Here is a 17,427-nt window from a genome sequence, read left to right as displayed (position 1 = left end):
TTCTGTAGGATCTCCAGTGCCATGCTGCATTATATCAGGGAGGGAACACTTCCTGCTCTTCCATGGAGCAACATCACACCCTGCTGGTACTTCAAAGAACTGCAGCCGGCTTAAATGGATTTCCTCCCTTTTTTTAAAGTGGACCTATCATGGTATATTTAAATAATATATTGTAGGGCCATACCTATATAAGGCATATTTATACGTTTCTGTTTTCAAAATACCAAACAGATCATGCATTTTAGCCATGCCTCATTTCGCTCAATTTGCACTTTTTTTGGCTCTGCAAGGGCAGATTCTGTGAGAACAGCACCATCTACTGGCCTGGCATATGTACTACAGCGTCTCCAGCGCTTTCGAACGGCAATGGCCGTGGCTGTCTCCTCCTGATTGGTGGAGTTGGCCCAATAGCCGTAGCGCCACCGTCCTGACGTCAGGACAGTGTTCAAATCTGGATCAGTTTTTATCAGATCCGTTGCAGCCCCTTTTTTTAGAGATTTGGGTATGGAGGAAAATAGAGAGGGTTGTGTTTTCTGACACTTGGTGAGTTCCCTGGAACACCGGGGACACATATTCATGTATAAAAGACGTACAAAAGTGCATTTTGCATGATAGGTCCCCTTTAAATTAGAATACTCAGAAGAGGTGTAAAGAGTAGACTTTGCATATCCCTCAGAGCAGAGGTTCACAGATCTTTGGTTTTAGTACAATTAGTAATACAACAGCATAGAACATCTCCTTTAAAAGTCATCCATTCAACATTTTCTTATATAAAAGCACAACAATAATAGCTTCAAAATATCCTAAAGGTACACAAAGTAATCCGCAGTGTATATATATGCTATTGGAATATGCTATTGGATTTTAATAATTGATGCATTCATCTGTTTGTTTCATCTGGTTTCGTTTTGACTATACAAACTGCTGGGAAAGCTTGTAATGTTCACCAATGTATCAATAACGTTTACCACATAAATGTATTGTTCACTTATATTGTATTACATCTTAATCTTTAAAGTAACTAGAGTTATCAAATAAATGAAGTAGACGAAAAGGAACAAAGAAATAGAAATGCAGGACATGGAAAGTAACTTTTTTAATAGTTTTTAAGCAAAGTACTCAAACTGCATCATAGACACAAGCTAATCCAAATGTTATTTAATCCACGGTGTATTTTGTCATGAATGGACCCCATGCTGTTGCAGGATTGAAATGTGTTTAATATCAGTCACATGGTCTCTTACAGTCTGACAACCCAGCCACTCTGATTTATTTTCACTTTGCAGGAATAGCAAGTGTTTTTTGTGTTTTTAAGAACTCAATCCCGACAGCCTCTTTTCTCTGATTCATCTCTGAGGTGTTGTCATTTCTCCCAGACTGACTTTCAATCAGAGCGGCTGTAATAGTTTCTGTTTCCTGCACGGTGTTAACTCTGCTCTTCTCTCTCTGTGTTTTTTCTAGATAGTTCTCTCTCTGGTAAGACCCACCCTTTGACTCCAGCCATGTACAAGTTCAGACCGTCCCTTGGCACCATGCCGAAAGTCCACTACCACCCCGCTGGAGAGAAGGTGAGACATGAGGGGTTTGGCACTTATAGATAGATAGATAGAGAGAGAGAGAGATAGATAGATAGAGAGACGGACGGACGGACAGATAGATAGATAGATGAAGGCAATGTACATAAGAGAAATTGATATCTGCAGGGATAAGGTATATTTTTATTTGACCCAGAAGTGAGCATGCCACTGGTGCCCTCTACAAAAAGCTGATGGGATTCGTTTTGATGATTGCAGACAAAAACTGTACGGGAAACAAACATTCAAGATACTTTTCAGCAAGATAACCAATTAACACCACCACTAAATGCCAGACATAAAAGGCATCTCAAACTAAGGAGTAGATTTTCTGCGTGATTAAGTTTAATGTCCCCTCCTTTGCAGTCTCATTTACCGCCTTTTTAGGACACATAAAAGCTTCACCATTCACAAGTTTGGTATTTACTGGTGGATTTTATTTCAAAGGACAACACTTTAAAATCTCTCATGCTTTAGTTTAAAAACATTAAAAACCATATGACTTTGAGATGAGGGAACCACAATGGTAAAAGTGTTTTCTTTAGGTTTTAAGACTCCTACAGCTCTCTATAGCCACGGTGTTATGGCTTGTTCAGCTTTCCATAGCAGCTGTTAGGGACAAACACTTCCCTCACAGCTCCACAAAGATCTGACGGGTTTTTCTGCTCCTCAGATTGTCATGCCAGATGAGCGGAAGACCTCGGCCATCTTGGAAGAGGGCGTCCGCGGTCACGACTACCGATCCGAGCCGAACCTGGACCTGCCGGAGTACACCAACGCCCCGCTCCACCGCACCTTCCAGTCCGACCCCCACCAGCTGGACTCCGACCCCCTGACCTCCCGCTCCCTCAGCCTGAATCAGGGTCAGCGGCGTCTGGAGACGGGTCAGCCGCAGACCCTCACCTCCACCCCGTACAAGAGCGTCTTCTCCCCCAACACGCTGTCCAACCGCAACGGCAGCCTCTCCTACGACAGCCTGCTGAACCCCAGCATCTCTCCAGCGGCCCCCCCCAGCGAGTGCCCGTCCCACCGCGGGATCCCCTCCAGCGGCTTCCACTCGCCCTACCTGCCCACCAAAATGTGCCACATCCGGGAAACGGACATGCAGAGGCACCAGGTTTCCTCCGCCTACAGTCCGGTGATGCACCAAAGAGCGGTGGGCCGGCAGCCCTCCCCTCACCTGCGGGACCGCGACCCGTCCCCCGTGCGCTACGACAACCTCTCCCAGACCATCATGGCCTCCATCCAGGAGCGGAAGGACATGGAGGAGCGGGAGAAACGGCAGATTATTCACGGGCGCTCTCAGACCCACATCTACGCCCAGGACTCTGGCGTGTTTGACGGGGGTTACGGTTTACCCCCGAGTGTTTGCTACCCGGACGGGCCTCGTGGCTCCGTCTCCAGAGGCCCCACACCTCCCGCCTACGGAGGGTCCCGGGACAACCTGATGGGGGTCGGGCTGGTGAGTTATGGGCAGCGAGCCCCAGCGTTACGCTCCACGCTGGGCCGCGCCCCCAGGACTTCCTCCACCTCCCTCCACACGGATCACAGTAGCAGCAACAGCAGCCAGAGCAGGGCCGCCCCCCCCGAGGGTCTCTACCGCTCCCCGGCCCACCAACCCCACTCCCCCGCCATGCCCCGATCCCCCTCCTACTCCCACCAAAAACTCTCCTACATCAGTGCCCTAGAGAGGACAGACTCCCCTCGTCTGGGGGGCCCAAGGTATGAAACCTAACGTCCCCCCCCCTGAGGGACTGCATGCTTTGAATGTGTTCCCGCTGGAGACCCTGCTCCTCCTGCTGGACACACACAGATTGAGGGGCACTAGAGCACTAGTCCTAACCGAGGCAATGTGTAGCGTTTGTATACGGTGTTTGTCTAACTGTTAAGTCCATTTATTCATGTTTAAAACTGTCTGGTGTGAATTCTTACATGTATTTTGGGAATTTATATGTTCGCCTTTCTAGTAAAAATATCAATTTTTGTATTATTTCACAAGTTAATAAAGCTGTGTAACTACTCATTTCTTTTTGTTTTGCATGCTTTTTATTTATTTCATCTAACATCTCCAAGTCTCACTAACAAGGACACTTCCAACTAGGGCTGGGCGATATGGATTATTTAAAACATTACAATGTATTTGAACAAATACCCCAATATAGATAGTGTGACGATATCGTATGGCTGACTATGAGAGCTTTTATAAATGTTTACACAATGAGATATTTAATAAACAATCATCAGTTATGTAGATATCATGACTAAGCTGCTAAAACAAAGCAAATTACTCACCTTTTAAAACCAGGGAAGGACACTTTCAACACTATCCAGAATCTAACACAATATCTAGCCTCATACGATTATATTTATATATAATGCTATATTGCCCAGCCCTTTATCTTACCAACTGTCTATGCATCTCCTCTGTTATTTTCATATGAAACTGTCCAGAGCGCCTGAACTAACCTGCATGTTGCTACGACCCTTACTGTTTAGGTTTGTGTTGAATCTTGTGTTAAATAATTGTCCTCGCTCTTCTCTTCCCACTCAGAGAGGCCATGAAAGTAAACGGGCAGATGGACTGTCCCACCCTGAGCCCCAGCCGTCACAGTAACGTCAAAAAGGTGACGGGTGTAGGAGGCACCACGTATGAGATATCAGTGTGAGACGATCCACCTCCAACGACCGCCCTCAATATCTCAATAACATGGGGCAACAGTTATTGTCCAATCAGAGGATCTGTCTGCCCTTCTGTGGGTCCGTCTAGCCAAATGCCTGTGTGTGTGTGTGTGTGAGGGGTTGTTTGTCAGATACAGTGTGTGTAAGGAGTGTTTTGTTGTTAACATTTTGTGGCGCATCATCTTGGTGGTTAAAAGTGGACTGTTAATGTTATTACTGTTGTCTCTGAGCTGTGGTCATGGAGCGAATGTTGATCCGAATGTCTCACAAACTTTGCTGAAGGCTGAACAAAAACCCACGATTCAACACCGACATCCCGACCATGGAGCTCTGTGAGAAAACACATTTTTTTTCTGAGTGGATTGACCTCAAGGTGCTTCACATTAACGTGTACTTTTCATGCCTTCTCCAGAGTATTAGTATTATTTGAGAAGTGATGGAGGAGGGGTCATTTAGATCAGCACCTCATGCATAGACACAAGTGATGAATATCTCAGAAAGGGGGATATCGAGAAAGGGAAGTCGTATCATATCATGTCTGGTGGTTGCAATCAAAATCCATTGAGATTTAGCATATAGAGTGGTGCAGTGATGACATGTGTTGTAGGCTAACCCAGAAGTTAGCATCGCAAGGGGTCCCTGGATAAGGGGATTGCTCCATTGGATTCAAGTTTGTTGCAGAAAATACGATCTATGGCAAACACACATTTATGATACTTTACACGTGTTGTTTAGCAGGGTCATCGCCACATATTAACACCACTTGACGATCATATGGCTGTTGCATGGCTGTGCATTACCTGTGCTAAGCTAAAGGATGACGCAAGATTACGTTTAGTAGTTTATATCGTCACTTGTTGACATCTGCAGGGGGTATTTATTTACTGATGTATTTTATGTTTTGAACGTCTCTTCAGCTTGTGTTGACTACAGACCTTATTTCAGCGGTCAAACCAAAAACACTTTCAAAATGGCTAACTTGGAGACCAGGAAGTTTTAAAATACTAACTAATTTCCGTGTTTTAGGACTCATTCCTGCACCACTCTTGATTACACAGCTAAATTGAATACTTGATTCTGATTGGTCAATTTGGACATTCAACAGTCTGTTCTTTTTCGATAGCAGACTGCTGCTCTGATGAAGGGACTATGTGCAGTCGTATTCATCTGCGGGAAGAAGCCCGGTCAATTTTACGTCAGTTGTTGCAAAAAAAAAAAAAAATTAGTGTCCCGCCTTCACAAAAAACACTGTGGAATACTATTTGAATATTACATTTTATATTTGTGGTTAGCACAACACTTTGGATCCATGATGACTAAATTGTTCCACGTAAATGCAACAGAACAAAAGCAAGAAAACTAAATCTATAGTGCGAGTCAAATTGTTGATTTCTTTAGTGAGCAGCCGTGTACTAAGCTGGATAATGGGCAACCTGTCTCATATATGACTGGCTCATTGCATTTAATTCCTGACATGGTTCATTTCATCAAAATTAAGTTTCTCAGGACTGAATGCAACCAGCAGAGATGCTACATGATAGGGTTTGATTATACTAGCCCCTTGTATTCCCTTCTTAAAGGTGCAGTACATCGTCCTCTGTTTGTTTTAGTGGAGTTCAGTCGGGTGATTTCAACACGACACGAGTGCAGGACGGATAGATTCTGTTCTGAAAGATAACATTACCTCATCACAAGAGTCAGAACGAGTCCAGCCTTGCACAACCAAAACGATTTTCTGTTTTCTGTCTGAAGAAAAAATAAGAAATTGTGTTTAGTTTGTTAGTTGTTTATGTTATAATCATAGGAATGGAAAGAGGTGTACAAGCCATCGTCCCATGTAGTGAAATGAAGATAACTGGTTGCTTATTCATTATTCTGTTTCTATTTTTTTTTTTATGGGTTTGTTTCATTTTTATATAGCCAACCTTTCAAAAGCTATGTTTGATACATCTTTTTTTATACACTTTACTAAGCCTGGAATGGATGTTTTTATTTTGAGTGGAGTTTTTTTTTCTTAATAAATTATAAATTCAGTAAATAAATGAAGTCATTATAAGAAGAAAAGTCAATGTTCTGCCTTGAAGTGTATAAGAAAGGATTATGAAATGTTATTACAGGATAAGTGATGTGAGGAAGGGAAATGTGTGCACATATTGGGCTTTTAATTGAAGATGCCTTGAGATTTCAGTGCCAAAAAGTGACTACACACCCCCTTAATTTCTCAAAGACGGTGAATGGGTGACATCAGGAAGACTGAAAATGTCAAATGAATTTGCAGCAGCTGTCTGGTACAGCTCCAGTATCTCCTGCTACTCAGAGATACAAAACCTTTCTCTTTTGTTGCTTTAAAGTCTAAAATGTTTTATTAATTTTTACCATTAAACAGACTAGTATTATGTAAGTGGAAGGTTTTAATTTGCATGAACTGAATATGAAAGAATAAGCCAGAATTGACATGGATGTTGGAAGTGGTGGATTTGGTCCGACTGCAATTTGCATGACAAATAAACCATTGTTGCCTTTTGAGAAGATAACGCATTACTGGTTGAAAACTATTGTACACTATGGGGCAATGAATTACCGTTAGTGTTATGTATCAAGCAGTAAATGGAGCTAAATAGGACTGGGTAACATTTAAAGGGACAGTTCAGCACAAAATCTAAAATATGAATTAATATCCTCTTACTTGTTATGCTATTTATCAATTAAGATGGTTTGGATTTACATTATATGCGAGAGAAGGCCGATATTTTCATAGCCATTTCTCACGACAAGACAATCTAAATTGATAAATGGCACTACAGGTAAAAGGAAAATATGAATTTGGCGGTGTACTGTCCCTTTAAGAGCGGATGGTTCTGGAGGAAAGGCGGATGTACACGGTAAAGGAAATTGAATCACTTTTTCAAGAATATGTTTTCTTCCCGTTTCTGGTGCATTCATCCTTTCCTTTGTCCAGAGATCAGGGTGCAAAGGTCAATAACTGAGGTAGTGAGTGTTCCCCCTACTAAGGTCTCACCCAGCTGCCTTACCATGAACACAGTAATGTTGAGAAACAGGATAATAATCTATATAAGTCATGTATTTTTGAATTGTTGTGAGGCTGAAGTTTGAAAGGATGTTTTTTGGGGAGATCTGATGGGTTTTTTGTCGGTGAAACTGCAAACTGGATCGTAATGAAATACCTGAGTTTCTGAAAATAAGAGTCTATCACAAACACATATCGAAACACGATCGATGTCATTCCTCTTTAAGATGACTGCCATTAGTCCAACGTTCTTTTATTTGGGGATGGACATCGCTGCAGGTCAGGGAGCATTCCTGACAGTCAGAAAAAAGTAATCTGTTTCATTTATCAGCCGCGAGTTGATGTGTTTTCTGAAGCTCAAATAGAAAGATCATTATGTATTAAAATATAGAATATACTATAAATGTAAATGCGTTCCTATTTTTGTGAAGAGGAAATATTTCCCAATGAGCAGAGTAAATAAAAGTGTTCAACTCTTGGAGTGAATTCATTCTTGTGAATTAATAATCTGCACAGCATTGTTATTTCTTGTATAGTCTGTTCAAATAATAATTACATTGACATTTATAAGAGAATGCAAACCAAGTGAATGTTTGCAAATGCCATTAACTCCTTTAACCCTTATGTTGTGTTCGGGTCTCCCATGACCCGTTTCAAGTTAAAAATATATTATAACTACGCTCGTTTTTTTTTATCGCAACAAGGCTTCATGATATCCTCCACAACAGCTATATAAACACTACAAAACTGATTTTTACCATTTTAGCCAAGTCTGAAGGTCTCTTAAAAAAAGTGTATAATTTGGTGTTGGTCTGGGGAGACCCGGCAGAATTGTTTTGGGTGACTGAGTCAAATTTGACCCAATCAAGATTCATCTTTGACTTTAGACGCCCCTCCCCCACCCCCTTCATCCACTCTAACAATAATTTTTCGCAACATGCACCTCGTCTCCCCTCCCTCCCCCCACGGGAACTCAACCTTTCTCAAAGAATATGTACACCAACACTTGAACCTGAACACACACATGCACGTGTGCCATATGTGGTGTAATGTGTTTTGGGGCCATAAAATAAAATAACAGGATTGTACGGTTATGAATGCATAATAAGTTAGTTATGATGTATTTAAAATAATATTGGATGAGTCATTTTGTGTGTTTTGGACTGAGATAAATCATGGGTCTAAATTGACCCGCGAACACCATGAACGATAACAGCTTTTGAACACAACACAAGGGTTAAAACTATATTTCTTAGCATATAGCTTTGTACTTTTGTGTATTTCTTAGCACATTTTATCATCATCTATCCCAGGAAGCGAGGGATTTTGATACAAAAAGGCAAAGGTGGTCTTTGACAGTTTTTATTCGAAGGTAGCGGAAACATTTCAAATCATTTGAGTGCAAATGAAAAGCAACATTTCAACCATGTATTTACAGATGCACTGGCACTTGGATGCACTTTATAGAGGCGAGGTTATGAACTCCATTAGTGGAAAGAAAAGGAGGGTGGTGTGCACACAGATCAGAAAGGGCACTCGGTTACATACACTCTACATGCTTACAGTCTGGGAATGTTATGATCTAAATAGAAACTCAATTTTCCTGGTGAGGAACTTAAGTCAGAGCGCCGCCGCTCTGACGATGAACCGTTTGGACATTTTAAGATAATAACACAAAAAAAAGGAAAGAAATTAAATGCTTAGATGAGTGGATTCTGCATCTGATGACCCTCGAATGTCTGGAGTGGATTCCTCTCCGATCAGTACTGACGAAAGAAGGAACCGGAAAGTACTGCTACAAGGCGTCCACTGAGAAGTCTTTTTTCTCCTCACTTGCTGACTCTCACAGTGGACGCATTGACAGTGGACAGGGTTAAGATGGCTCACTGTGATGCATTATGGGATTTTACAGGTATAATGCACCTCTATAATGCCTGGTCCCTGACCCTGTGCTACATTCTCTTCTCCCACACTGCTTCAGAATAACAAAACTAAAAAAAGACCCCAATGTAGGAATGTCACGGTCACAAGCCTGCTTCACAGCTCGTAACATTTAACTGTAGATGGCGAGGATGGACAGCGTGGCAGTCCAAGGTGCAAGGAATGGGCTTTTTATTTTTTCTTAAATTCATTATCTTGTATCCCCCCCCCCTCCCCCCAGTGGCATCAATGATTTGTGATCTTGAGGCAAAACAGATAATAAAAAAAAAAAAAATACTAACAATATGCAAGTGTCCAAATTCTGTTCATTTAAGAGTCTATTGTAGAAAAAAGAGGAAAGACTGATAAGTTGAAGATCAGCAAAGCAAGTTCTTGGTTCTCAATTCTTCTCCTCCTTCACCTTCTCTTCCTTCACCTCCTCCTTCTTCACCTCCTCCTTCTTCACCTCCTTTTTGACCTTTGTCTTGTTTTCTTCTGATGCCTTTTCTTTGACGGAGAGTTCCTCCAGCTTCTCTGCCACTTTGTTCGCGCTATCGGTGTCGCCTGCGGCCAAAACAGTGAAAACATGCTGTCAATTATTTGTGAACGTTTTGAACACAACTCAAAACAATGCTAATATTTAAACTTTGCATCTTACATTACTATCAAGAACATAACCAGGGTATATGCAGGGATCCTGACGTCAAATGTAAGACCTTTTAAGACCCTTTCCATACATTTGAAGACCTCATCGCCACTTGGAGTTTTAATCGGTTACCTTGGCGACACACTTTACCTCACATGTACTATATACAGTATTGATTGTCCTTCCTCCTTATCTTCCAACCATTTGGACGCAAACTTGCATTTCCCCATAACGATGTTGTTTAACAACCGGCGTAAACGGACCTTCGCGCGCTATCGAGCAGTGAGCGTGCGATGTCCTGTTCTGATGATGTCAAATCCAACGGGATGCCATAAATAAACTACACAGAATCACACTACACACCTACGCAATGATTACATTCAGGCAGACTGTAGAATACAACCTCTTTGGACAATTGATATACTCATTGAAAACAAGCTACAAAATGTAATACCTTGGAAAATGCCGTTTAATACTTGTAATACTTTTTAAAACCCCGCAGACACCCTGATAACATACGATCAGATAACTGGTGATGTGATCAATCGGGATTGTAATGTAGCAGAACGTACTGACACCAGCTTATCAGAAAGCAGGTGAAGTACTACGTTCTGCGCGGTTATCTAGCAGTCAGAAAAAAGTTCTAGGCCGGAGTGAACAGCAAAAAACAGAGTGAGTCTGCATCCCTGTCAATCTTAACACAAAAAGCCTGTTTATTTACCTTTTTACATGGTGCCACGTTTATGAGGGACATGCATTTGTGGCACCATTTGTAAATTAACAGGCTTTCCAACGGTATAAGATGTTTTGCCAAGAAGCATTGTTACCACAAAGAAATCATCTACCCAACACAAATGTCCTTACTGTTTGTGTCAGGTTTACATAATGTTACACCTAGTTTGAATTGAATATAAACAAGTCTAAATCACAACACTAAACCCTCAGTGTGTTTGAGTCATGAAAATAATGTCATGCTACCACCTTACAAATCTTAGTAAACCATTTACACATCTGAAATGACTCAATTGTAAAAGCGATGGTCACACACACACTTCCACATTTGTTGAGAAACATTCAATCTAATCTAAGCATATTCTGGATAAGACATTTGTTTTACGTACCTGTGTCGGCTAGACTTTTTCTGACCTCCGCCTGGCACTCCTCAAACTTCACCTTGAACTTCTGAGCATCTGCAAACACAACGGAGAGAGTGAGTGTGTATTCACATCAAAGGGCTGCTGTATGACGGAGAGAGTGAGTGTGTATTCACATCAAAGGGCTGCTGTATGACGGAGAGAGTGAGTGTGTGTTCACATCAAAGGGCTGCTGTATGACGGAGAGTGAGTGTGTGTTCACATCAAAGGGCTACTGTATGACGCAGAGAGTGAGTGTGTGTTCACATCAAAGGGCTACTGTATGACGGAGAGTGAGAGTGTGTTCACATCAAAGGGCTGCTGTATGACGGAGAGAGTGAGTGTGTGTTCACATCAAAGGGCTACTGTATGACGGAGAGAGTGAGAGTGTGTTCACATCAAAGGGCTACTGTATGACGAAGAGAGTGAGTGTGTGTTCACATCAAAGGGCTGCTGTATGACGGAGAGTGAGAGTGTGTTCACATCAAAGGGCTACTGTATGACGGAGAGTGAGAGTGTGTTCACATCAAAGGGCTACTGTATGAACGGAGGAGAGTGAGAGTGGTTCACATCAAAGGGCTACTGTATGACGGAGAGAGAGTGTATTCACATCAAAGGGCTGCTGTATGACGGAGAGGTGAGAGTGTGTTCACATCAAAGGGCTGCTTGTATGACGGAGAGTGAGAGTGTGTTTCACATCAAAGGCGCCTTGCTGTATGACCAGGAGAGTGAGTGTGTGTTCACAGTCAAAGGGCTACTGTATGACGGAGAGAGTGTAGAGTGTGTTCACACATCAAAGGGCTGCTGTATGACGGAGAGTGAGAGTGTGTTCACATCAAAGGGCTACTGTATGACACAGAGTAGTGAGTGTGTTTCACATCAAAGGGCTGCTGTATGACGGAGAGTGAGAGTGTGGTTCACATCAAAGGGCTACTGTATGACCACAGAGAGTGAGTGTGTGTTCACATCAAAGGCTGCTGTATGCGGAGAGGTGAGAGTGTGTTCACATCAAAGGGCTGCTGTATGACGGAGAGAGTGAGAGTGTGTTCACATCAAAGGGCTGCTGTATGACGGAGAGAGTGAGTGTGTGTTCACATCAAAGGGCTGCTGTATGACGGAGAGAGTGAGTGTGTGTTCACATCAAAGGGCTGCTGTATGACGGAGTTAGATGCAGAGAATGGACCGTTTTTTTTCACTTCACTGGATTTAATGTATAAATACTTACTCTCTGCATTTAAAAAGCGTATTGCCAGGTATTCAGGTTTGGGGCTTTCGTCAGCATAATCTGCTAGTGTGTTCCAGACCCACGCCCGGTCACTGCCAGCGTTGGGCCTCAGGTCCATGGCCGGCGTAACTGCAGGTCACAAGAAGGAGAATTAAGTTAACTGGAGTGACTTTTTAACCTAATCTATACTTAAGCCACTGAGGGACGGGAGAACTTTGTTCCAGACGATAAAACAATGTCCATATGAGTCGTATATCCTTGAGTATCCTTTATTTTGTGTTCCATATATTCACCATATTGATTGTATCAACATTGCTTCTTCTGTTACCATTCATTTTCACACACACACACACACACAGACAGACAGAAGGGCACTATATGTGAAACTATATGTGAAATTCATGTAAATTAAATAATGTGCTGAAATTGCAATGCAAATCGATACAGACTTCTTAGTAGTGCGAGTCCCTACATATGTGCTTAGAAGGCATTAGTGTGAAAGGAACTCAAATAGAAATATGCACACACTATATTTTTGCTATATACACTATATAGCAGCGGTTCCCAACATGTGGGCCTTTGCTTTGCAAGTGGGCCGCCAAATAATTTGCAAAACATTCTGATTTGTGTGGAAACATTTCATTATTAAGATTTGTTTTTATTTGAACCTCTTTTCCTTTCTCCTTCTCGATCCTCCTTAGCAACAGTCATTACAGTCCTTCACAGCGGTCTGTTCTACTGGATTTACAACATGTCACATGTTCCGAATTGACCAATCAGAACTTTATTTAGCCTCCGTATTGTTTATGGTTGAATGTGGGCCACGAAAAAGAATGTAGATTCGTAAGTGGGCCCTGAGTTGAAAAAGGTTGGGAACCACTGCTGTATAGCATACATACTTAAGTTTGACATGTATTTATTGTCAGTTGATACAAGTTATTCCCGCCTCTTTGTAATTTATTTGGTGTTGCGATATAAAATTGCACTATAACTTATATTGATCAAATTGACTCACTGTTATGGTTGGCACAGATCTTCAAGGTTCGGTCTCTCCTCATCAGGAGGCGGATCGTTCCCTTCTCTCTGTGTTTCAGCAGCTTCACGTCGCCGGTTCCCCTCTCCTTCCACTCTGCGGGCTCGTTCTCAGAGGCAAAACGATATAGTTTAGCCCGCCTGGGAACACAAAGGTAAACTGGCTTACTAGTTGTTCAGCAAATATCACATCATTTAAATTAAAACAAATAAGACTCAAAGGTTTTATTGTCATATGCACAAAGCTACAGTGTAGAAATGGCAATGAAATTCTTCTGGCCTGAGCTCCTCCAACAATGCAACATATATAACAAAATAAAAAGTAGTGCAAAAAGCCTATATAAAAGAAACTTGTGGGGTCTTTGAATAAGACTACAGACTTACATTTTAAAGAGTTCCTCCTCATCCTCTTCTAATGTTTTCACATCCTGCTCAGGAAGAGAAACAATGGGCTCGAATTGGGGATCATGATTAGAGTCCTCTGCGGTATCTGCAGTGGTTTCGGGCTCCTCCTGGTCCTACAAGGAAAAGCAATGGATGAGTTAGTAAAGAAAGTCTGATTATCTGTGTCAGAGATTTAGAGTCAAGTGCGAGTAATTAGGCGCGTGGAATCAGCCAGTGTGACTCTTTAAAACGTGCTAGAACCAAATGACTTCTGACAATTGTCCAACAGGCCACGGATGCTTCAATGGAGGGATTTAGGAGCTCATTGGTTAAGTATAGCTTTTGTATGGGAACTGGCAGAGCCTTTAGTAAATCGCTATTGCTGAGCCAAGCATCTTTAATTCTATTTGGGGTTTGCATATTCTCACGCTGATGTGCATACGATTAAAAGCGTGCTACTAATATGGCACGAACACATTCTGCATGCAGAAGAATGTGATGCATTCAAAAGTGTGCATGTTTTTTGACCTTGTGAAAAGCAGAGGTGTGAGAAATGCTCAGATCTTGTACCTGAGTAAAAGTACCAAAGTGTAAGAATACTCTGTTACAAGTAAAACTCCTGTATTCAAAATGTTACTCAATAAATGTTGTATTTAAATAAACTTGAAGTAAGAAAAAGCTAAAATGCTCAATCAGATCGGCCCATTTCCGAAAATATATATTTTATGTTTCGATTATAAATATTGATGTGTTTATCAAGCTGTTAAAAAAAGGTCCAACTAATTGTAATTACTTTGTATACTGCAGGGTAGCTTGTGAATTTACTCCATGTGTAACTTAAGTCTGATTTAAGTGTTGATAATATTTCACATCATTCATCCAAATCTGCAAAGTAAACAAATGTAGTGGAGTAAAAGTACACCATTTGCCTCTGAATTGTAGTGGAGTAGAAGTACAAAGCAGCAAGTACATTTAAAATACTCAAGTACCTCAAAATTGTACTCAAGTACAATACCCGAGTACATCTACTCAAGTTACTTTACACCATGTAACGGATATGAAACTGAGCAAACGCGGGAGACTTTCCTTTCTTCAGGTTGGAAACCCTTTATGCTCACAGGCTTCACTAGTTAGCAAGTTAGCTCCATCCCACTGCTAACTACGGGAGATGAGCTACACAACGGCTACTGATGCCAAATATATTGCAATAACGGAATAATTAATTGAATAAAACGGCAACTGGCTTGATGGGCTATATGTGTATGCTTAAGGTTTGGCTTTATGCCAGTTACATTAATCTGTGTACTGGGAACAAATAGTTATTTCAACTTTGTTTTTTCCAGACAACTCATTGTGAAGTTGCAGAGCTAACAAGGAGGCCTTTCACTAGCATGCTAGCCGTTCGCTAACATTAAACGTTTGTCTTTTCACACCTCGGTGTCTTTTTTAACACCGTTAACGTTGCAGTTGATTTAGCTGACATGTGTTTAGGCTAACTGTCACTACAAATTAGTGGAGCATTGTGACTGCTGAATGCCCGATAATACGCAGTCGCTAGCCCCATGCTAGGATGCTAACAGTAGAATAGAATTGTTAGCAACTGTTGTGCTTATAGCTAATGATTAGAGGGGCTAATGTTAGCATGCAGACTGTCTGCAAACTTGAGTAGTTTTTTAGCTTCAAATGAAAGCGTTAGAGTATGAAATCTAGCTTTGCACATTTCCAGTTGTCTGTCAGTTTGCTCAAGCTTTCACTAGCCTTGAATTAGCATCAGGGAATATATCAGTCGGCATTTCTACCCCCCTGTTTCCTTTAGAAACTTTGTCCGATTTAAACATATAAAATAACATGTTTGGAACAAAATGTTGACTTCAGGGTGAACATGGTGCACTGGATGACCTAAAATAGTTGTCCTCACCTTTGGGTCTGCCATATTAAAAGAGGATGTTTAAAGATGCTGCGAGTAGTTTGATCGAAGAATTGTCCGCCTTCTCCCCTCAGCTCCTTACTTCCGGCTTCAGCTTTCGCGCGCCGAATTTCCTACGTATGCCCGCGCCCACATTATGACAGCGCGCGCACCGCCTCTCGTGTCTCTGGGACCATGTTTCTCACTGGTGGAAAACAACTACAACAACAATATATTTATTTAGGTTAAAGTAGCAATACAACATTTTAAAATAAAACTCTGTAACGAGTACATTTCCTTAATTCAAAATCTTACTTACAAACAAACGTTTTTGCATCAAAATATACGTCAAGAACCAAACGTAGTACTTGTTATGAACGTACTTGTTATTATTTGGCCTATTTCATAATAATATAGCCTATATCAAATGATTGTATTTTGATTATTTATGTATTAATGTGTATATCACTGCTGTAAGCCTCCTTTGTGTACTCATGCTGGATATCTATATATGTATTTATTAGTTGATTAATATTTCGTATTAGCTACAAATCAGAATCTGTAAAATAACTAAAGCTGTCATGTAAATGCAGTGGAGTAATACATAACATATTGCTGGCTTTCAAAAGGTGGTGGAGTAGAAATACAATTGAACAAGCACAAGTACTTCATAATTGTAAATTATCAGATAAGATGTATTGTAACTCTCAATACACAATCAAATGATGTATGTAAAAGGTTATTTTCAATGAGGAGTTCACCCCGGTGAAACCCAAATGTCTTACAACTCTTTCAACTTGACTGAAAGTGGAAAAAGTAATAAACAAAATAAACACAACAAACAAAATAGAGCTCTGAAAATAAACAAAATATGAAGCCAATGTTCTACCCAGGTAGTCTGGTGTTGGTTCGATCCAGTAGAAGAAACAGGAACTCATTATAAGAAGTCCTTTTCTGCAAATAATCTTGTTTATGAAAGTAGAGATTTGTCAATTTTTTCATGGGTGCAACCCACATATACTCAGCTCTGCTGCATGTTCCTCACAAATGTGGCACCATTTGAAAGTTAAGTAAACAGGCTTTCCAACGGCATAAGATTTATTGCAAAGAAGCATTGTTACAACAAAGAAATAATCTACCAAACACACATTTTCTTTTTGTGTTAAATTTATAATCCTCCTTTGTGCTGGAGCTAGGAAAACTATCCAACTCCCAACTTTCTCCTCACTTGGTAGAGTCTGTTGTTCCTTTTAGTAGCATCCACCATCACAAACTATTTCAAACACTGCTTCCAACTCACTCACACACACAGGGGCGCACCTTGCGAACAGGCAAGGCAGGCAACTGCTTGGGGCCCCGGACCAGAAGGGGGCCCCCAAAGAAGGTATTAAGAAGGTCCACAGCAACGACAACATGAAATCCCCTTTAATTTACTGCAATGACATGTCTGGAAACCCCCTAGGGTGCCCCATGCATAGCGCGCAGTCAAAAGCTGCTTCATAAGTTAAGTGTCATGTGTCCGCTCCGGGGGTAGCTGCTGCCGGTTGTGTGTGGTGATGAAAAGCTGGTTCGAGGGGCCCCCAGTGAATGTTTGCCTGGGGCCCCCACTGACTCTAGGATTGCCACACACACACACACACACACACACACACACACACACACACACACACACACACACACACACACACACACACACACACACACACACATTTACTCTCTTTGATCCCCAAATTGGGATATTGTTTGATTACAACAGCATGTAAAAGAAAAAGCATAAACAAAAACAGTAAATACATACTAACAGTAGCATCCCGAGAGTACACAATGAAAAAACCTAGAGAATTGTTACTATTAATATTACAATTATTATGATATTGCAGATCTCAACTTACTTATTTGT

General features: G+C 41.3%; 2 protein-coding genes across 2 annotated transcripts in view; one reads left to right on the top strand and one right to left on the bottom strand.

Annotated features, from left to right (window-relative positions):
* zdhhc8b (zinc finger DHHC-type palmitoyltransferase 8b) overlaps window positions 1-7,759 on the top strand; it is a 90,534-nt gene extending 82,775 nt beyond the window's left edge. Inside the window, exons 9-11 of the mRNA XM_034150883.1 lie at window positions 1,462-1,568; window positions 2,248-3,296; window positions 4,126-7,759. Coding sequence (XP_034006774.1) covers window positions 1,462-1,568; window positions 2,248-3,296; window positions 4,126-4,240 — 1,271 coding nt within the window. The 3' untranslated portion in view covers window positions 4,241-7,759. The remainder of the gene's footprint in view (window positions 1-1,461; window positions 1,569-2,247; window positions 3,297-4,125) is intronic.
* Window positions 7,760-8,627: 868 nt separating this feature from the next.
* ranbp1 (RAN binding protein 1) lies at window positions 8,628-15,705 on the bottom strand. The gene is made up of 6 exons (XM_034150875.1): window positions 15,540-15,705; window positions 13,622-13,755; window positions 13,221-13,378; window positions 12,206-12,334; window positions 10,969-11,037; window positions 8,628-9,765 (listed from the first exon to the last, which is right to left on the bottom strand). Exons 1-6 carry the CDS (start codon window positions 15,552-15,554, stop codon window positions 9,602-9,604), a joined length of 669 nt encoding a protein of 222 aa, XP_034006766.1. The 5' UTR covers window positions 15,555-15,705; the 3' UTR covers window positions 8,628-9,601.
* Between the last annotated feature and the right edge of the window lie 1,722 nt (window positions 15,706-17,427).

This window comes from Trematomus bernacchii, unplaced genomic scaffold (assembly GCF_902827165.1).
Source record: "Trematomus bernacchii unplaced genomic scaffold, fTreBer1.1, whole genome shotgun sequence".
Lineage (NCBI taxonomy): Eukaryota > Metazoa > Chordata > Actinopteri > Perciformes > Nototheniidae > Trematomus > Trematomus bernacchii.
The sequence above is the reverse complement of the archived record's forward strand: the minus strand, read 5'-3'. Positions and strand labels throughout refer to the sequence as shown.